The sequence below is a fragment of the Numida meleagris genome, chromosome 4 (assembly GCF_002078875.1).
Source record: "Numida meleagris isolate 19003 breed g44 Domestic line chromosome 4, NumMel1.0, whole genome shotgun sequence".
Lineage (NCBI taxonomy): Eukaryota > Metazoa > Chordata > Aves > Galliformes > Numididae > Numida > Numida meleagris.
Genome location: NC_034412.1, coordinates 51,275,323 through 51,297,353, shown reverse-complemented (window position 1 = coordinate 51,297,353; position 22,031 = coordinate 51,275,323). Strand labels below are relative to the sequence as shown.

At 41.5% G+C, this 22,031-nt stretch overlaps 1 protein-coding gene and 1 long non-coding RNA gene across 8 annotated transcripts in view; both read left to right on the top strand.

Moving 5' to 3' along the window:
- ARHGAP24 (Rho GTPase activating protein 24) overlaps window positions 1-22,031 on the top strand; it is a 160,527-nt gene that overhangs the window by 130,424 nt on the left and 8,072 nt on the right. For 6 of the 7 annotated variants that reach the window (XM_021396478.1, XM_021396475.1, XM_021396474.1 and 3 more), the window contains one exon: window positions 10,827-11,034. In XM_021396478.1, the coding sequence (XP_021252153.1) occupies window positions 10,827-11,034 (208 nt within the window). Of the gene's footprint in view, window positions 1-1,614; window positions 2,898-10,826; window positions 11,035-22,031 lie in introns of those variants that run through there. The other variant, XM_021396476.1, reaches the window with a different exon arrangement.
- Window positions 11,043-21,768, top strand: LOC110398631. Its single transcript, XR_002438505.1, has 2 exons — window positions 11,043-18,967; window positions 20,493-21,768. It is a non-coding gene; the product is annotated as an uncharacterized LOC110398631 (long non-coding RNA).

Below are 22,031 nucleotides of genomic sequence, written 5' to 3'. Positions count from 1 at the left end.
GTGGGAGCTTATAAGCAGGAAGAGGACCAACATTTTACACAGTCTGATAGAGATAGGACAAGGGGAGAGGCCTTTAAACTAAAAGAGGGGAAATTTAGGTTAGTTGTCTCAGAGGGCGGTGAGGCCCTGGCACTGATGCCCAGAGGGGCTGCGGATGCCTCATCCCTGGAGGCACTCAAGGCCAGGTTGGATGGGGCCCTGGGCAGCCTGAGCTGGTGGGGGCAACCAGCCCACAGCAGAGGGCTGGGGCTGGGTGGGCTTCAAGGTTCCTTCCAACCCAACCATTCTATGATTCTACTGCAGGCAAATAGCAGCATAAGCTACTGCCATAATATAAACATGTGGGTACCTAACAGAAGTGAATTTTTTATAGAGGGAAGCTGCCTACATGGTGTACATGGCTTCCACCAGCATAGAACTGCTCTGTGACACACAGTGGGCCAAGGCAGCCCTGCAGCCCTGAGTGGAGAGGTGGGGAGCTGAAATCTGATGAAGCTGCACTTCTAGCCCAAGTCTGCACACAGAAGCTGTGACAAAGCTACAAATAGAAACCAAATCTCCCAAGTCCTGACCCCATGCTTTCATCATCAGTCCCTCATTTGCTTTTATAGGGCAAGAGCTATTTCTGGTTTGCAGCTGGGAATCCTTCCAGCCACCGTGGAGACTTGCAGGACACCCTCATTGTTGTAGGAGTGTGTAATGCCAATTACTGAGGGAAGTACCTGACTGAGGTTTTATGTTTGCACACAGATCTGCATAAAGAAAGGGAAGACTTCAATCCTTAAATTGCTATTTAAATTCATTTGTAGTTAACATACTTACCAAAATGTTGTTTTTACCTATGGGACATCTTAAGCATATCTGTGATTTCAGAGTTAAGTGCACTGGGAAGCAAACAGTTAACTCCTGAAAAACGTGGATAGGATAGGTGGAATATGAATACAGATAGGTGGAAGATGATTTTGGGTTTAGTGTTTGTGGAGGAGGTCTGGCTGTCATTACATGGAAAAAGCAGTATCATGGGAGGTGTCACCGCTAGATCTGTGCAATAGAATGTCTCCCATTTCATTAATCATTGCTTATTTGATATTCTAAGATATCTTAAGTCATAACAAGTCCTATTAACTGTTCTGTAGTTATGTATGGGTGGACACGCTGATATTTTTATTACTCCTTCCTACACAGTCATGCCTGCAGCTGCTCTGCAACAGTGTGACCCCGTTACAGAAGGGTTCCTGAGGCTTCAGGTGTTTAAGAGCCTGTCCACCAACAAATACATAAAATTATTTCAGACAGTGAATTAATCAAAATACCCGTTCTATAGCTGTTGCCTACATTTCAGCACTAGGTGGTAAAGCACAGTAGTCTGCTGTCATACAAGTTAAGTGCCACTTTTGCAAGCAACATACTTGAATTTTCTGGTTCTTTTAAGTGCTGAAAGCAGATTTTGTGTGTGTTCCATGGATATCTGTGAGCCGTGGTGAGCCCCCAGTACTTAAAGTCTGTCTAGCAGTAGGAAAGGACTCCTGGTACCAGAGCAAGGATTGCTGTAGATGATTAACCGTATCATTACAATGTTATTTGTTAACCTGTGCTAGAAGAGGGAAACGAGCAGAGGGAGGTGGGAACCTACTAAGGTGTTCAGAAACAGCCTGTTGTTTCTTTTTGTATTGAAGAGCAACGGGGGACTGGGGAAAAAAATTCTGGCAGGGAAAAGCAATGTAAATGAGGCAGGGCATGCAATGCCTGTTTGCACTTGAAATTCTTCTCCTGATTAGACATAGAAAGGCAATTTTTGCAGAAGGGAAAGGCCTGAGCTCGAGCTGCAGAGCCTGCAGCCACGGGGGAGGGAGGAGGCGAGGAGCGCAGCGCTCGGGTCTGGCACCTCCTGCAGAGCCGGGGCGCAGGCTGCTGCTGCCTCGAGTCAGCCCAAAGTCATCCGGCAGAGCAGAGCGCTGCGCTGCAGCACAGCCCTCCTCCCCGCACCTGCTGCACGCAGCAGCGCTGGCTGCCATCGCCCGGCGTGGGAGCGGGAGGCAGAGTGGAGCATCCCCGCGTGTAGGCACGTCTTCCTCGCAGCAGCACGGGGTCTTGCTGGCAAGGATGTGCTGATGCCGCATCTGACGTGCTTCTCCCACGAGAGCTCCTGGTGGTTCGAAGGCGAGCGAGTAAGGAGCCCATGCTGACATCAGGGATATAAAAGGTGCTTGGAGAGGAATCCGTGATGGACAGAGAGCCTTTAAGGCGAAGGGGCCACTATTTCTGCTCCTCAGCTGCAGGGCTGATAGCAGCCAGCAAGGAGCATCGTGTCCCAGAGGACCCTTCGGTGGCCTTTTCGGTATTATTCTCCTCTTCCTCCTTGCACACCGCAGAGCACTGACCTTGTCCTGTGGATTTGGAGTCTCTGCCTCTCTCCAGAGAGGAAGAAGTCTTTCTGCATCTCTCTGTGCCAGCACTTCAGTCTGAATGGAAGATAGATCTTTCTGCTGAAACTCTTTTGTTGTGACATTGTATAAGAGACGGTTGTCTCACCGCAGGAAATAAACGAAAGGAAACAGAGAGACGGAAGGAAATTGTTCCCCCAAGCAAAACTGAAGCGGGGAAGAGAACATTAAAATTACTTCAAGCTCTCTCCGGCAGCGAGAAGACTGCTCATCTGCTGCTCCAGAGGAAAATATACTGCTTCAAAACTCCTCAGCAGCAAGTGAGGATGAGCAGTTGCGTTGTTTCTGGATGCAGCTGCTAAAGGAGATCCCTGCAGGGCCGTGGGGCTCCGGCCTGTATGATGCCTGAAGACAGAAATGCCGGAGTCCGCAGCCCTGGTGGCTTAGCGGCACCTCCTTTCCTCCCTAAAACTACTTACAGGAAAATTAAGCGATGCTTTAGTTTCCGTAAAGGTAGGTCTGCTCTGTCCCTGTGTTCTTATTGCTGGCGAAGCCAGAAGTCGGGGGCTGTGTGTGCAGGCAGATGAGAACACTCAAACAAAAGGCATGAAACAGTGCAGATGCTGACATTTCATGAATGATTTATTTTCCTCTTTGTTCGTTTGTTTGTAGCTGGCCAGCTGATGCTGTCTGCTCTACAGAGTAACCCATGGATGGCTGCTCCAGGTGGCTGGAGACAAGGTTATTGCAGAGCCTGTGAGCAAAAAGCAGGGAGATGAGCTGGGGGTTTGGGGCTGTGTTGCTGAGTGCTACCTCTTTGACTGGCAAAATTCCACGAAAAAGAGTGTAGGTTTGTATTTTGTCAGGGTGGGAGGAGTGGTGAGGAAAGTGGGAGTAAAGGAGCAGGATAAATATGCGTATATGTGCAGAACACCAAGTCCTTGGATTTGAAGATTTCTAATGGACTAAAGTGGATCCCTGCAGTGCCCTGTCCTGCTGCAACTGCTGCACTGCCAATTCGCTGTGCTCTCCTGCAGCCTGCACTTGCCTTCCCACCTGCTGCAGAGAGGTTTGTAAGGCCATTTTCTCCTGCATTGCACATACACCTGTAGAAGCAGAGCGTGGAGGAAGGCAAAGAGGAGGCTGTCTTTCAAAATATGTCAGCTGGAATGGAGGCACTTTTGGAGAGAGAGATACAAGTGATGATAAGGTGCTATGGTGCTGAGGCTGGAGGGAGGGAACAGAAATTGTGCATGGCACTGAAAGCTGTCTGCCCCTGTAACTGCCCTCCCTGAGGCCAGAGCTTCCCATGATTGCTGGAGTTGAGCCCCTCTGGAGACTGTCCAAGAGGACATGGATATGTCTGTACGAGGTGTGCAGGTGTGTTTCAAGGTGTTGGTGTGAATTAGAACTGTCTGTGTGCCATTTGTACACTTGACTATTGGAGAAATATACGGAAGTTTAATAAAGGGTGAACAGATAATTTTGCCGACAGCCACCTTTTCACCTGGGGTGCAGCCTTAGCCTCTCCAAGCAGAGCTTCAACTGTTTATTATTTCCCCATCTGTTTTGACACACGAACTCTTCTTGTCTCAAATCCCAAGTGAAGCTGCAGTGTTTCGGGCAGAGGATTGGATGAGGAAGGTCACGCTGCTAATTTGCTTTCCTCTAAACATCATTTATTTCAATTGCTTTCCTATGTACATGCTCTGTCAAGAGCATTGTCACATGGCCCCGAGATCAGAGAGCTGCAGAATGCTGGTGTGCATGTTTAATGAGATCTGTGTCCCACTGGAGACAACAGAAAGATGAATGTTTACTGGACTTTACAGTGGTTTAACAGGCAAATTAGACCAATGACACTGCTCTTAGAATTGGCTTCAAGAATTCTTCTAACTTCATTTGCAGATTATACGCCTCAGTGTAAAAGCAGGCAGAACTAGCCTTCTGGAAACCAAAATAGAACAGATTGGTTCTAAGCTGTGCAACACAGAACAGAAAATAAAATCAACAGGAAGGGATGTTGGCTGATCACTGGAAGAACATGATATTGTGCACTGAGGCAGAGATGCACCATCAAGGTGGTGCAAGGTATAGAACCTCTGCTGGAAATTCAGATGAAAGCTGCATTGTGTTAGACCCTGAAAAATGAAATGTCAGAGATGTTTGGAGGCCACCTCAGCTATGAGAAATAGCCTCTCATTGGGTGGCATGGAACAGAGACACAGCCAGGAGTCTCTGAAGCCTGTTTCGGGCAAGGTGCTCTCTGTTTAAGTAGCACCATGGGAACCTCCCGCAGGCACATGCAGGGTGAGTGCAGAAAGGAATACCTGAGGGTGACTTTGCTGCTGCATGCAGGGTTTAGAACATTCAAGATGCACAAGAGTGAGCCGTTCTAGAGAAGAAGGTGGCATGGCCATGACAAGAGAAGGGGTACAGGTCCTAATCTGACTGTGATGAGTTCCTGGTGACATTTTACAAATTGCCTCCCTTCCTTTCCAGCGTGTAGCTATTTCTGCACTTCTTTCGGAGTTGTATTTTTTCTAAGCAGTAACGTCAGACATGAGACTGTGCTAAGCTCCAGGATAAGAGACCTCATCTACTGCTGACATTGCATTAACTGTAGGATGGGAGAAGGCTTGTAGGTAAGAAAAAGAGTCAGGAAGGAACTAAATTCTGCCATCGTTATGTCTTGGTGTTTGTGTTTCCTTTCTATTAAAAAGTTCTGTAGAGAAGAAGGAAATACTGTTTGCCTTTGATCCATTCAGAACAGCACTTAGTGCTGGAGAACAGCAGAGTAGAAAGCTGTTAAGAAACAATAATTTAGAACTCCGTATTAAGACTTACTTTGTTCCGTCTTGCTGTTGAAAGCCCATCACCTCATCTTTTCTATATTTTCAGTGTCAACTAATTACTAATTTGAAGTTGAGAGATGCCTAAAGTGCTCTTCCAAATCCTAAGCTGAGATGAGCTTAGACATTCACTGACCTTTTCTGGTCAATATGGCCCTTGAACTGTGAGCTTGTTTTGGAGGGCAGGAGATCCTTTCTGATGCACAGCATGTCAACACAGTATGTGCTGTGATGGACTTGGAGAGCCAGGTGGGTTTTTTCACACAGTTGGTATGGAGCAAGGTGCCAGAACTGCCACTTGTATTTCTTCCTTTTCTTCTTATGGACCAGAAGCTTGGAGTCAACAGACTTCAGATGTGACCTCTTACTTTGTTCAGTAGCAATGACAATCATTGACTAATAGCATTCTTGTGTTATAAAAACAAGCTCTGAGTAAGTACAGTTGAAAATACCCCAATGCTTACACAACTCTTGAGGAGACATAAACAAAATTTGGATATAGCACTGTAATGTCTTTCATAATCTTTATGGATATCCGTTAGGCTTGGAAATACAGTTTCTCAAAAGGTTTACAAAACTTCTGCCACGGGAATGTTCCAGTTAATGAATAACCACTCTGTGTGCCCTTTGCTATCATGTGATTTTCCTCTTTGATGTTATGCATGATCTTGGCTTAATTGGATGTAGCTTTAAGACCTACCAGGGCCTCCCTGGAAAAGCAGTTCTGTTGATTAAATCTAAAGACTGGTCAGAACTGGAAACATGTACATTTACTTGCCATATTCCAGTTGTGGGGAAGACAGGCAAGCTGCTGCCACTCTGAATGTCAGATTTTCTTGACACCCTCTCCCTAGGATAAACCAAAACCACAGAACAGCGCTTGTGTATCTGTGCATTTCTGGATTTTGGAGATACTGAGATTTAGGAGAACTTGGGTATGGATTGCAACATTGAGGGCTCTTTCATTTTCTTCTCCATGGAAGTTTTGTTCCTTAGTTACAGGAGTAGAAACATATTTCAAAAAACATCATGTGAAATTGTCTCTTTGGCTTTGGTTGTGATGTAGTCTCCATAATTTGGACCATCTTTTCACTGCTTCTCTATACAGGAGTTGCCAGTGTTACAAGGCATAGCTAATAGTGTTCAGCTTTGCCTCTGCTAAGCACTATGTTAACAGTGTGCTTGTAACTACACTTCATCAGAGCATTGTCTTTGCTTTGTCATCTTAGTCTTTGTGAACTGCTAATCTGCAGTATCTCTGTAGCAGTCACTTGTGATGTAAGAACCTGAGAAAGAGATGGTGGAAGAAAGGGAACCTTTACAGGGCAATGATCTTGGCTTTTATTCCACGACAGTAAAAAAAAAACTGAACGTGAAACAGAAAGATGATGAACGCTATAAAAGTTAGGACAAAACCTGTGGAAGCAGTGTTGTCATGTTTCTGCCACTTCTGTCCCTGGCAGCAGAGTACTTTTTCCATAAGGCATCAGCAAGACTTTAACTTCAAGTCAATATTTATGCGGGGTTATCGCAACCAACTCCTTTCGTGGCTAAGTGCTGCCTGGTGCAGTTATTAGGTGAGGAAAATATTTCCTTTGGAGAAGTTCAGTCTGTACTTCAAAACCAAGACAAGCCTGCCCGAGACAAATGCTGAAGCTAAGCAAATTGGAAAACACAGAGTAGAGTAAGTGGTGATTTTAGGAGCACTTAAATGCATAATGGGGTGATTTCCCATTGGTTTTCCATGAGACTGAGATCTTAGCTTTAGGCTACTGCATGGTTGTCAAAATCACCAACTAGCTATGGGATTCCCAAAGCAGGGAGTGGAGAGCCTCATGCCTCCAAGGAAGTACAGTATTATCTTCATTCATACAGTAGGAGAGCTGAGGGTTAATCTGGGATGTGGGCAGTGGGGCATATAGACCCCTGTGACCCTGGCCCTTATGGACATGACCAGATGGGATGCAACTGTGTTTTGAGGGACACATAGGATCTGCACCCCATCTGTCAAATCTGGACAACTGCTGTAGTTATTCTGCCTCTCAGGCATTCTCAGCTATGAGTATTTTAAGTGTCTGAATAAAAAAGTCCTAAAATTTGCAAAGCACCTTCTTGCAGCCAGTAGTAGAAACAGTTGAGTGTGTACACATTAGGAAGTAAAAGTGGGATTTCAATGACACTGCTTTTCTTGTCACTGGTCACCTCTCTACCGCTCTTTTTTTTTTTAATTCTTAAGTTTTTTTCTTCAGTACCTGTGAATTGCTGCTACAGTATTGATCCAAGTCAGTCATATCCATTTAAAGTATGTCACCTTTAGTATGTGAATCTGTTATTACTTTGTGTGCATTCAAAAATACTGTTTAGCACAACTTAGAGGCGTTCTAATGCTTTGTGGTTGCCAGTTCTTTTAAATACACTGCGGCTTGTGTTGGGGTGCATCAGCAAGTTGTAACAATATAGGCTTTTTTTTTTGCTCCCACTGCACAAAATCCTTTATTCTAATTTTATTCACTATGTATTAGACATGCTTTGAAAACCAACACTAAAAAGAAAGAAAGGAAAAAAGGCAGCATCCCAGAAAATTTATTAATATAAAGTGATGATATTTTGACTGTGGTGTCATTACTGATAGGAGTTTCAAAACAGTCTGGTAGGTTTGAGAACTTACTCTTTCTTCTGCAAATTGTAATCCGGTCTGCAAAATGTACATTATTGAAAGGAATGTTAGCAAGAAGAGAAGAAAACATGGCTAATGGGACGGAGCTTATTCATACTAATTTTACTGTCAGTGGATATGAGATGTAATTGTACGTCATATAATTGGAATATTTGTATTTTATACTGATCAATTTTGTTTGAAAAGAATTGAAAACTCTTGTTTTAAAAAAACCAAGAACTCTGAAGGGTTCTTGAAGGGAATCTCTGACTGTATGTTCATAGGCCAAACTCAGGGGAAGAGGGCCAAGTCCTGCACCTCCCCCTCCCATGTGTGGGAGCTGGAGCCCATGCTGAGGGGGGACAAGCAGAGGTAATGGCGTGTGTTCCGCCAGGAAAAGGGACAGTCTTGCTGGTAGCACAAAATTTTCTTCTCGGATTGTAAGAGAATATTGTCAGAATGGAGCCAGGCTTCTCAGTAGTGCATGGAGGGAGGATGAGAGACTCTGGGTATACGTTAAAACAAGAAAGTTTCAGATGGGATAAATAAGGAAATGTTTTTCACGCTGACAGTCAAGTGTAGGAACAGGTTGTCCGGAGAGTCTGGGAACCATTTTTAAAGCTGTCACATACTGTTTCCTTCATCTGCCCATTGAACTGTCCCACAGAAGGCTCAAGTGATAAAGAATTGGTTTTCAGTGGAGTTTTTCACGTCATCCCATTATTGAAAAATGATGTAATTCTGTTTCAGTGGATGTAATGGGTGCTTTTTTCTTTTTTGGAAGGATGTGTTTCTTTTAACAATATCTCAGAGTGCCTGAACTTTGAAAACTTAAGATTTCTAGGGGGCGATTTCTGATCTGATTTCTCTAAAGACGCTACGTCTTTGGATGAAGGTCTTGGGCGCTGTCCCAAATGCAGAAGGGGCTTTGAAATCGCCAAGTTCCTATATTCAGACCGATTCCTTAATTAAATTTCAGTGGATCTTCTCCTTAATTATACTTTGTTTAGAAAGAGGGTTTAGAAAGTGGCGGGATTGAGGGTTTCCTCTGTGTGGACCAGCAGAAACCCTTAAGTCAGACCAATACAGGAAGCCCAAATTGCTCCTGCCATGTCCACAGGGAATTTGAAAGAGATTAGGGGGAAATGAAAGAAGTGGGAAAACACAGTATCATCTGACAGCATGAAGAAACTGAACTTTATGGACACCAGATATTTTACATCATTCAGCATTCTTCTAAGCTGTATTCAATCTGAAATTTTAAAAATTCATTCTGTAATTGAAAATTTCAGGCTTTTGTTTTTTGTACAGCATAGGAAGAAAAACAAAGGAGGCTAACAAGGACTGACTGTAATATTTTGTTCCCCTTCTCCACTGCTATTTTTGGCATCCACACATAGGAGCTCCATGGTTATCACAAAACGTGCTGCTCTGCATCTCAGCCTAATTTCTGGACCTCCTTAGCTAAACATATGTGTTCTCCCCAGTCATTGCCTGTGTTATCATAAAAATAATTGCACATAAATACAATCCCCATACCCTCAGGATGGGTGGCTGACAGCTTGCTGCCTACCTGCTGTAACATCCTCGAGCATATGTACGGTAACTTTCACCTCAAGGACAGGCGTGAGTTATCATTTCTTTTGTTGCAGGAAAAATATACGTGTTGAAGGTAACACTGAAGGATGTGCTTCAGTCTGTATCTTGCCTTAGCTTGTGGTTACTTGCTCATGCCTGGTAATTTGGGAGTGAATTAAGTTCTTGGGGTAAGAGGCAAATTCTGTGAATGAGATTCTTGGGATGAAAGCTGGATTCTGTGCTTTCTTTAGAAAAACCAAAACAACTCCATTCCCCTTCTTGAATTTTTTTAAATTGATATGAACTGTGTGCTCAGTGAAGGGGAGAATTTGTCTTATTGCTTTTCTTGCCCCTCCTCCCCCATTTTATGACATAAGTAATTGCAAAAGGAGTCTTTCAAGTGTAGGTAGTTATTTGGCATTTAGTTTCTTATCATGGCTGCCTTAGAACTGCTCATTGTGCTGCTATATATAGAAAATGAATTGCTGTGCTCCAGCCCCAATTCTTGTCAACAAATGGTCTCGAGGGAGAGCTTCCATCACAGATGATATGCCTGAACATTGCTGTGATAATACCAGTGATGGCTGGCTCTGCAGCTTGAAATGGAGGGAAAATAATTACTAAGCAGTAACTGTCTTTCCAGTGCCTGCAATGACATTCTCAGATCAGGGTTGAAGTTAATTTTTTCAGTAAAATTCTGTGTTCTGCTGAAGTTAAAGCCAAATGCTAGCTTCCTGCAGTTTCTCTGACGTATTTCACCTTTCATTTCATGATCTTTTTTTTCATACACCATTTATAGTTGCTGAAGTGATAATGCAGCTGGTAAATTATAGGAATGATCTTTGCTTATGTGGTGAAGTGTAATTGATGGTTTGGTTCAGAACAAATGAAATCCCAAGTTATATTTATAAATCTTTTTCCTTCTACATATAAAGATAGTGTTTATATGTCATTGAAACTCATATAGAAACTGCTTAGTTTTATACATGTAATTAGACATGAACCAAAGTAAATGGAGATATGTATTACTTTTGACTCAGCAGTTTTGTGACAGAAAATCCTGTTTATAATATTTCTATGAATTTTGTCCCTTTGGTGTTAAAAAAAATCATTTACCTTTTTTTTTTTTAAAATTTTACTTTTAAAATAATGTTTGGTAGCATTGTTGCAAAATATGTTACTGTCACATTTCTGTGAGGGTATCAAATGTGAAATGGAACAATTTATCCTTAAGAGAGAGATGGATTACTGTCCATGCATTTAAGTGAGCTGTAGATCTCATGGGTTGTAAGAGAAGACAAAGGATCCTCGTATCATTTGGTGAATCACAACTGAGTCCCACCTTTCTTCACACAGGTATTTTTGGCCAGAAGCTAGAAGACACAGTCCGATATGAGAAGCGATATGGGAACCGCCTGGCTCCCATGCTGGTGGAGCAGTGCGTGGATTTCATCCGACAGCGGGGGCTGAAGGAAGAAGGCCTTTTCCGACTGCCTGGGCAGGCTAATCTTGTCAAGGAGCTGCAGGATGCATTTGACTGTGGAGAGAAGCCTTCTTTTGACAGGTAAAATCCTCTGGCTGTCCCCCACTCCCTGAAGCCGGGACAGAACACAGAGATCCGCTCCTGGCTGGCCTGTGTTGCTGGAAAACATGTGGCACGGCAGAGAGAATGAATGCTTTGAGAGTTCTTCTGCACATTTCCTATTATTAATGTAAATTTTTTCTTTTTTTTTCTGACTTTGAAGTTTGATTTCAAAGCATTTCTGGAAAAATTCCATTTAGGAATTGTATCATTAATGTTTTGGATTAATCAAAAAGCCGTGATCTTAGTATCATTTGAAATGAAGGCGTTTAGTCAGTTCCACAAAGGAAGAAGTTGTCTTATCGCTAATTGCGATCTGTTCTGTTACTTACAAAACTGAAGGTCGCAGTGACCATCCTAGTAAACCTAATTGGTTTTGAGGGTCCAGGTCCAACTTGTGTTCCAGTATTTATATCATTTTGCAAAGCTGATAAGAATTTTATGAGCCAAGAACCCAATACATTCCTGTAGATGGCTTCAATCTGTAAGATCAACATTTTGTGTAAATTCAGCTCTCCTGCCATGAGCACTGATAGCAAAAGTTTGTATGTTCAGAGGGTGCAGCCAGAGAAACAGAACCAGAGGACTATGAATGCCCCAAGCCCTTTATTATACTCTCTATTTAGAGTTAATATGATGTTAATGAAATTCCAGTTTAAAGGACTGTTGAACAACTGTTGTCCTTGATGTGTGCCTTAAGTAACACACATAAATATGCTTCCAAAATGGAATTGGGATCCTTCATTCCCACTGAAGGCCTGATCTGCATTAGGAGGAAGCAGCAGACCACATTTTTTTTGTGGGACCTTTGACTGATAGCAGAGCAAATAACAGGAAGAAAAGCACAGCTTGATCTTTTAGTGCAAAGAAATATGCCATGGTATGAACCTGATTGCTGGAAAACATTTACCTCCCTACCCTCCCTGCTGCCCTGAAGTGAGCAAATTTGATATGTATGGAGGTATGTGTTTTTCACAGTTGCACAGAAGACAGACATATCTAGTGCTCTTTTATCTTGAACATCTTCCTCAGTTTTGACCCTCACTGTGATAAATGCCAAGAATTTATAATGCTGTGGAAAGGAAAAGTGATTATTTTCATTCAAGATTTAATAATTCCTCATCAGAAGGTGAGAGTTAGGATGACTGACTAGAAAACAATTTTATGGTGCAGGAGAACTCTAGGAAGTCTGAGTACTGTGATCAAGCTGTCAATGTCCCTGTTCATTGCAGCAGAGTTAGACCAGATGACCTCTAGAGATCCCTTCCAACTCAAATGATTCAATGATTCTGTGAAGTAATTGTCTTAGCTGGTAACCATTTGTAGCATATTTACTAACTGTTTGAATACTGCCTAGCAGTAGAAAACTACAGTAACCAGACACTGTTTGTATATCTTTTCCTTTCTTTGACATTAATCTAAATACTGGTGGTCATGTCCCTAGCATAATCTCTACTGCAGATGCAAGTGGACAAATGCCAGGGGCTAAAGAAACCAATGGGTTTTTTTCAAGTGTCTGTAAGCCATAAGATTGTGGCAGAAATGCTAAGAACAAACTGCCTTCAGACTCCAGGAGGATGATGCACTGAACACCCCTCTGAGAGATACAGCTTGAAAGAGGTGCAGAAGGTCTATCTGTTCCAAATAAACGAGACCAGGGATGAACTTGCATAATTATGATTTTTTGCCAAGTTATTTAACAATGTCTGTAGCACACACTAATGAGACCCAGGAATAGGCATACCAGCTGAACTGTAGCAGATGAAATTGAGAAAAGATTGTACATGCCACTGCTGTGAAGTAGGCACATGATGTCTACTCTGGTAATGAGAAACATGAGCAGGAGTTACCTTTAAATGTCTGGTACTGCGGTTCTGCTTCTGAAGCTAAGGATTTATAGAACAGCAGCTTTGCATGGCTGAATATCCTGGTTTTGAAGAGTCATTTTTCTGGTTATGTTTTCACATTTGAATCTGGAGATGATCTGTGACTGTAGTAAGTGGATCAGAAGTCAGATTTAAATTCTGCTCTCACCTCTGCCGTTGGGCACCTTCTTTTATTGTACAATCTTTTGTTACAGTTGTATGCTTTTGAAGTGGAGTTGGTTTCACAATAGAGTGCTGGTTGGATTTGGGTAGCCTTTCTTTTCATTGTGCTGAACAGCAGCATGGTCTCCAGGTTTGGTGGAATTGGTATGGCAAACTGAACTCTCTTAGAGTAGCCACAAGCTGAAAAGTTGTTGTGCAGAAAAGAAAAAGAATATACGTTAAGGGGAGTCTCTGCTTAGTTCCTCTTACAGTGTTTGAGATCTACTGTGTTTATTTTGTAATTATCTGTTTGTAGTCACAACTGTAGTAGTGCAAGATGTACCTGGGTTTTGTTTCTTAATCTCCATTCCCTTATTCGCATGCGTCAATAGTAATAAGGAGTTAGCATTTAGAGCTTGGCTGACGATTTTGTTTGATGGGACAAGGAACAATGGAATCCAGGTCACGCTTACATAGCAGTGCTGGGTCACCAGCTCTGATTGGTACAGAGACTAGCTGCTGTTACTGGTGTTGGAAGTCATACAAAGAGCTGATGTTTGAGTAGTTTGCCATTTTTCATGGTGTTATTTTTATGTGTTTAGGTGCATGTAAGTGAAACAAAGGCTTTGTGACAAATGAAGTCTCTATGAAATGTGTATGTACACTTGTGTATGAGTTTATTTATGAAATTAAAATATTATTAACTAACCATTCTTTTCTTTATGCTGTGTTAGCTTATCAGTAAAAATACAAAGCTTGTTGTAGAAGCAGAAGGAAAAACGAAGGTGAGGTTTTATGGCTAGGATTAGTGCTCTTTTAAAATTTCGCTTCTCTTTTTAAGGTACTGCTCTTAAAACACCTTATGGCCACTGGGAGATGAAATTCAGATGCTCTTTTTCTGCCCAGTGACCTTGAGGTAGCTGCTGTCCACAGCTCTGTGGACACCTTGCCCTTCTCCCCTCCTGTGCTCCTGTCTGCGCCCATTTGACAAAGACAAATGAAGCAGGAGTATGGCATATTTTAAAGAAGTAAACTAGACTTGCTCAAGGGATTTTAAAAAATACATCCATGTTTTGTAAACATAAGACATGTTTGGCAAATTGTAACTCTTGCATGATTTAGCAGATGGATGTGCTGTTGCCAGAGTTGGTAACAAAAATGCAGTGAATCCAGAACAATGAAGAGGGTGGCAAAAATCTTTGCATATTAATTTGTATTAATTTGAACTTGATCTTTTTTTAAAGATTTTTTTAATTTATAGTTGTTGAAGAATTGTGAGCTTTCTGTACACAATTCAGTGAGAGTGGAACTTATATGTGAAATTTCTAAAACTTGCAGAATGGCAAAATCCAACATCCATCTGTAACATCCAATGTCCCAGCCCTCTGCTGTGAAAACTAGTGCATCAGCATTTCTTCTAGTCCTTGAAAGGGGAGGTACAGTTGCAAAAACAGAAAAATGCTGACGCCTTTTGTATGAAGAAAATAAATAATAGTGAAAAGTGTATGTCAGTTAAAAAAAAAAAAAATGTCACTTCATATGTATGTGACTCTGCACACATACTGTGACATCTGCTTTAAGGAACTAGCACTGCAGGGAGGCAGTCACTTCTGCTCACTACTATTTGAAATATCCTTGGTATTTGCATCTCTGTGTAGAATTGTCCCCTTCAGGGAATCCACTTTGCTTGCCCCTGAGTTGGAGATTTCCCTCTTCTTGTGTGGCTTACGTTTTAAATTTCAAGTACCTCTCCTGCATTACAAATCATACATTTGTAAAGTTACAAAGTGGATTATAAGTATTTGGTCTGTAAATTTAGCATAGCATCTGCATAAAGAAAATAACAACTAAGGTTTGTTTTGCAGTTTTTACATAGAAGGGAACAAAAGTTGATTTCCTTTTCTATATTATCTAATTCCATCTACTGTTCATCACAATTATTACCAGAAGACATGACAGTTATGGTTTCTCAGGGAGAAAAAAATATTTGAAATGTCACTGAAGTGGATATTAATACTTAGTAATTGATCCATGTTTGTGGCTTAGATTTTCACAGCTATTGTAATTTATGTACATAGTCCAGTAGTTCAGTGGAGTTTAGAATTACCGAGCTTACCTGCCTGCATCTGTGAGTATGCACAAGAGAAAAGGCAAGGATGTGCTTGCGTATTTAGCAAAGCAAAATCCCTATTATATGCTCTCATGTGTATCAATTCCTTTTGAGAAGAATGCAGTGTATGATAGGACAAAATACTCTCTATTACTGTAGTCACCATTGCCATTGACTGAGAAAGGGATAAAGTGGCGGTATGCAACAGCTGACAAATATTAGCTGTTGCTCACTGGAATCACATAATCTAGAATGTGGAACTGAATATGTGCCTGTGCATTTAATTGCTGGGATTGTCAAAGAAAAGTAGGTGATTGATAAGGATGGTACAAAGAAGGTCAGAAGAGCAATGTGCACAATTCGATGTACAGAGAACCGCACTCTCTGCCAATCATTACTTCATCCCCTCTCAGTGAGGGCATAGTCAAAAGACAGCACCAATTAATTTCAACTCTGAACTTGACCTGAGTGAATGATTTTGGGATGGACTCCTGTAAACTCTGTGTGTCTGCATGTATCCTGAAGCTGGTGAACACTGCATGTGTTTGAGGGAAGATGGGGAAGACACAGTGCACATGGGAATAGTGTTTTCCAAATGGCTAAAGGATCTACTTGGCAAGGATGCTTAATTTTCTTTTCAACCTGTTGAGCAGATGAGACCAGGGAGAATGAATAAAGTAGAGCTACAAAGAAATACTATGACCCCTGCTTGAATAATTATGCTGTATTTTGTGTCTCTTTTCTGATTCAAGGTACAACAACCGAATATTAGAAAAACCTAGCAAGGCAAATGTTTTTGTACCATGGAAGTAACTGTGCTTCCAAAAAAACATGGCATTTTTTAGTCCTGAGGTAGTCACCTACCAATGTCCGTCATGCTTTTAGGGCTTAGCAGTTCCCCAGAAAGCTGTCTGAGTTTTAGGAGGTGAATGTATGTGACATCTGAAAGCATCATACTGAAGTATTTTGATCTTGTTCTTTGTAATGTGCTAGCATTATTGCAGTGTATGGAAAGATGTTGGAGGAGAAAGCAAAGACACACCCTTGTTTGCAATTCCTTTAATTGCTATTAAGGTTGATCGGCATTTGTGGAGGAGGCAGCATCACCCTCCTCAGAACAGTTCTTCTGGGCACTGCACAGGCCTTGGTGCTTTGGTAATCTAGCAAGCAGCCTAGTTCCATTTGCAGTCTCATCCTCCTCCAGATGCAAAGTATGTTTTAAAATTTAGATGAATACAAGAAATCAAAGTTCTTAATGGGGTGCATCTGCACTGGCACTGTACGGGCTACAAGTAAATGATGACTTGGAAATCACTAGTCAAATAAAGTTTTCTGTTTTCCAAACACAATCCTGTACATAAGAGCTTGTTTAGAAACAGTTCCCTCCAGGAAGAGGCTTTATTCCTTTCCTAGAGGAAAAGCGCAGTAATCCCTACACAAAGCACTTACGTAAAATGAAGTCTTTACTAGAAAGCGGGTTCCTGCCAACACAAATGACCTTAAGCTTGTGTAAATTGCTCTCTATTTCTGCCTGCGGCGATCCAGGCTTCCTTCCCTGATCCTCACAAATGACACTCTGCTCATCAGTTATGCGTCTGGAGCTACTTCATTTCTAATCCTAGCCCTCTTTCTATCCAGCTAGCAGAAATGGCCTCTGCATATGACATGAGTTAACAGACTTAATCTAGCAATTAAATACACATTAAGAGATGCATTTCTTGTGTGATGCAAGGGTCATTAAACCAGCTTAATTGGTGTCCTGCTGTAGGAGTGTGTACTTTTAGTTATTGGCAGAGAATGAGCATTGGGCGTTGCTTTGTGTGAATTTCAGTTTCAGAAATGGAGTTGAAAAGACACCTGCTTTGTACTTGTTACTGTGGGGCTGTGATTTGACAAGGAAAAAAGTGTTCTCCGCTTGCCATCAAGTCAATTCCTTTACTATGCACACAGTTTTTTTTAAGAAAGGATGGCATTTTCAAAGTCAGTGGAGTGTTTTAAAACACCCTTATGTGAGGCTTGGGGATGAGGTCTGTCAAGCTTTAGTACTTCTTGTGCTCACTCCCCTGAATGGGTCCTTGGAAGGTAGCATGGATCTCAAGCTCATGAGCACAAGGACAAAGGAGAAGAATATGTGTTTTTTTTTCTCTTAATAGATCAATGGACTTGATGATCTTTGTAAGTCCCTTCCAACTGAACAGTTCTAAATAATTTCTTAAGCTGAAACATGAGAGATTCTGATGATATATCAGGATCATTTCCCTTTTATTTTTCAGCAAGAGCATGACCAAATAGTGGAAGAGGATCTCAGGGAGTTTTTACAGTCTCCATCCTTGGAGATAATCAAGAATAATTAGACAAGGCACTAAATAACCTGCACTAACTGGGCTGGTTTTGGGCAGGCGTTGGACTAGGTGACCTCTGGAGGTCCTTTCCTGCCTAAATTATTTGGGTGATTCTATGAAGTTTACTTAGAGTAGAGCCAAGCTTTTGTGGCAGCAAGACGAGGAAAACAAACAGCTCAGGGCCTGAGGTGGTAAAGACTTTGATGCATATTTCACAAGTTGTGAGCAAGACTTCAGCTGGTAATTAGCTTATCCAGTGTGCTGCTTGTACTGTATGTATGTTATATAGGAAAATGATACCTTGAAAGTACCTGCACAAAGAGACAGACATCACATAGGTCGTTCCACCAGTCATGTTATGCATCTGAGCTGACCTTTGCCTTTTTGGACCAAAGCCTGACTCCATCAGTCATATTACACCTGATTCAGTGTAACATTACCAAACACAGGCTTTGCCCTGCCAGCCTTTGAGTACTGATTTCTCAGCAGTAACTGTGCTATCATTCTCACTATAAAGAGCTATGCATGTTCGTAGCATTCCGTGGTGTTGCTCACTTGTAGTGTTTCAGCACTGGTTGATGGTGGGCTCTGGCACCTCATCCTGTCTGCTGACTAGGAGCAATGTGCATGCCAGGCAGCCAGTTGGAAACTCTTCCTTCCATGTCAGGAGGACATCTATAGTGGTCTGAGAGAGCTTCACAAAAATTGAATGCAGCGACACAGCTGCCAAGTCATGTGGTAGGTTCAAGAGGTGGTAGTGATGGAGAGTTTCTGTTTGCAGGATTGTGATCTGTGGCATCTTTCAAATGACGGAGATGCAATTCCAGTAATTCAGGGATGTACTGACACACAAACTGTTCGTACTGTTCTCCTTCATTTTATTTCCAGAATTCTTGAATGTAATTATAGCTTCCCAGCATGTTGTTCCCTGCTGTTTGTTCTTTATGCAAACTGTATATGTCATCACGGTCTAGAGCTATTTTTGGCACAGCATTAATCTTTCTGTAATGTGACCCTGCCCTGTCCTGTTTCCTCTCTGAAAGTTGATGAGGAGCTTGTTGGCTTTGTGCTTCGAAGCGCTGACTCCAGCTCTCTGAACACACAGGAGTGTGAGGGTTACGTGGGGATTTCTGGCGACCTGCTGGGCCTCAGTCATTCTGTTTATGGTGGAGAGGCTGAACATCTCCAGGCCGCGTAATTGGTCTGACAGCCACTTCCACAGTGTCTGCGTATCACAAAGAAAAGTGCTGTCAAACAGCACTGCCATAAGGGATATTAATGACAAAGTTCGGATGAATGGGGCTTTGGATATGTGTAGTCTGATGACTAAGGAGAGGCTGTGATGCGTATGCATTTGTAATGCCTTTGCATGGACTGAAGTGGAGTGCTCTTTTGGCAGTGTGTCAGCAGTGAAGCAGTATCCATGTTGCAGTGAGGTAAGCAACGTTTTTCAGTCTAGCATGAGATGCTGAAATAGACTGGCTCTCAGCTTGCTGCTGCTTGTTGTGTTGCATCCAATTTTCTGCTTTGTGCTTTCTCATTTCACGTTTGTAATCGTTCATTCTGCACTTGGAAAAAGCTTGCCTCTATTAACGAAGGTTGTTCCAATTTAGATAACAGGATATTCTGCTGGAATTTGCATTCTCTACTTTCATACTTCTTAACGAATACTTTTAATCATGTTAACTACAAATGTGTAATCATTAAACACTTTGATATTACAGCGTCAGACAACAAAAGAAATATCAAGATAGGTACCATTATTAACTTTCTGTAGCTGTACTGGTTCTAGGACATAAGGAAGAATAGAGAAAATGTTGTTTCTTAAACTGTCTGTTTTATCTGGAAAAAGTCCAGGAGGAAAAAAGTGCTCTTCAGGCCTTGAAAAGATCCATGGATTGATTACTGATTATGCAGATGGCCGCCAAGGAGGGTATGCAAATGCTGATGGCTGACCTGGACTCTGGATACAACACTACAACACAAGCAGATAGGAAATGAAAATAAATGCTCCCGATCTCAAGAGAGCTTAGGTTTGCTAACTCCTTTGAAACTCACAGCTATCCTCTGCGGACGTAGATTGTTTTAAACGAAGTCCCGAGCAGTGTTTCAGTACAGTATAGGGGAAAATGTAAGAGAACATCTTAGATCATCTTATTTTGCAATCCCACCATCTTGTGGCAGTCTGCGGCATTGCCTTAGCATTCGATCAGTACTAGGGAGCACATTAATTTAAAAGATACCACGTGTCTCCGTCTACTAATGGAGACCTCAGCTCAGAAAACACTTTTCTATAGACTCAGATACAGCATGTATTTCAGGACGTTAGTTTGAGTATGTGAGTCTTCCTACATTTTCCTTGCTCCTTGGCCTTCTGCCTTTCCATTTCTCTCCCTGTTCCTCTTCAGCAGAGCCAAAGGTTTTAACACACAACGGACCTGACCCTTCAGGGTGTTGCTCTATATGTGCTTAACACTGGAAGAAGAAAAAGCATAAATTGCATCAGAGTTGGGATTTTTTGGATTTATTTTTCCTTCTTCAACCTTTTCCCCATCTTCTGTGCCCTCCAGGAGTGAGTATTTTACTTCACATGAAGGGATCAGTGTATGTGTATGGATGAATTGTACGTAGTTTTATTCACGTAGTTCCCTGGAAGGATGTGGGTCAGCAAGGCCTGAGGAGTTTCCTTGTTTAGTAAAAATAATAATGCAGATCTTGAAGACTATAAATGTAGAGCAATTGGAGTTCAATTCTCTGCAGATTAGAGTGTGCTCCCTCTCATGCTGCAGTGTAGAGCTCTCTATTAAAGCTGCCAACTCTTTACTGCTCTCTACATCCTGTGGTCTCCTTCACAATCTGAATAGCAAATGTCTCTCCCTCTGTACTTGCTTTTTGCTTTTCTGATACATCTACAAACTTGGGAAACTGAAGAGTTCTATGGATAATTTGCTTCTTGGACAGGGCTGAATGCTGACAACTGTGTGTGCTCCAAAACTCAGGACCAATGGCAATGAGCAGACATGTGAGTGAGTACCTGAGAAGAGATCAGGATCTGTGCTGTGAGACATCAGGTCGTGCAATCTGTAATACATTCTGTTGGCCAACATGTCAAGAAAGTCTTTAGTTCACATCTGGATTGAGGATAGGTAGAAAGCAAAGGATAAAGGCCCAACTTGAGCTATCATTTGAAATCTCGTAATGTAGTGCAGCTGTCTCTAGTTTCATGTAGAGAGGGGTAAAAACAACAAACTCCAATTTTTAATGCACACGTGGCTAGGCTTGAAGTCTGCGGTTGCAACCCAGGGATTAGAATTTACACCTTCTTTAAAAATGCAGATTTGAGTTAATGCTTTATTTATAAAGTTTCTCTAGAAAGTCCTTTCATACATGTTTTGGAATTTTTGTTGGCATTTTTTTCATGGTTGAAATAACAGTGTTTTCTGGGAATTTGTTTCAGGGAGGGTGGTGGTGGTTAACATTTAAATATATACAGTGCTTATCACCGCTCCTCTTCTGTTTTGACTTAGATTGCACATACCTTACCATGTTAATCTAAGGTTGTTCCCATCATTCCTGTTAAGATTTAACTTAGTTAAAACCGTTCTTGTTTTAACAGAGATCATTCACTAATAATGATTAACATACCTCTAGCAAAGCTTAAGTGCATCAAATACCAGTGGTTACCTCCATGAGACTGCAAATTTAAAACAGTTTCAAGGGTGAAGTCTTAAAAGAAAAAGAGAAAGCATATGATAATGCACATTGCAGAAATGTCTTTGCACTACTATGTTACTTTTTTCTTCTGAAGTTAGTGTAATCTAGAGTCTGTTTTTCAAACTTCTCAAAAGTCAAAGGGAAGGATATCAGCTTGCAATACAACCCTTTATATGAACAAGGGAAGGTATATAGAACATTCCAGTAAGGAAGGATTTGAAGAAGTCTTGAGTAGCTAAATCCAGAGGATTCAGAAGTAATACAGGCTTTCTTTATGCATTATTCTGTTTTTTATCTATTTCTTTTATTTTCAGGGAAGGACTCCTAAGTTACTGTAATGTAACTTTACACTCTATGGAAAGATTTAAGAAAGTCTTATTGCATGTACAACTTGTGATATTGTTCTTTGCCCCCATCTTCTTACTTTTAGTATGCCTGATAATCAGCCTGGAATGCTACTACAGATGTAGCAAAAAAAAAAAAAAAAAAAAAAAAAAAAAAGAAAAGAAAAAAAGAAAAAAAATCTAAATTTTCATAAATGGAACTCCAAGAAAGCATTTGTTATACTTTGACCCTCAGCCCTAAAATACTGCCTGCTACTCTAGTATTCAAACATTTCCTAAGTTTGAGTGACTTACAGTGTTTTGTCTTATTCTGTACAAGATGGAGCTGAAATTCATTTCCCAGGGGTTGACAGTTGTGTGTGCAAAGTATAATGAAGTTTTCTGTTTAAAAGTACAGCTGAAAGGCAGAGTAGTAATAGAACTGTAGAATCACAGAATATCC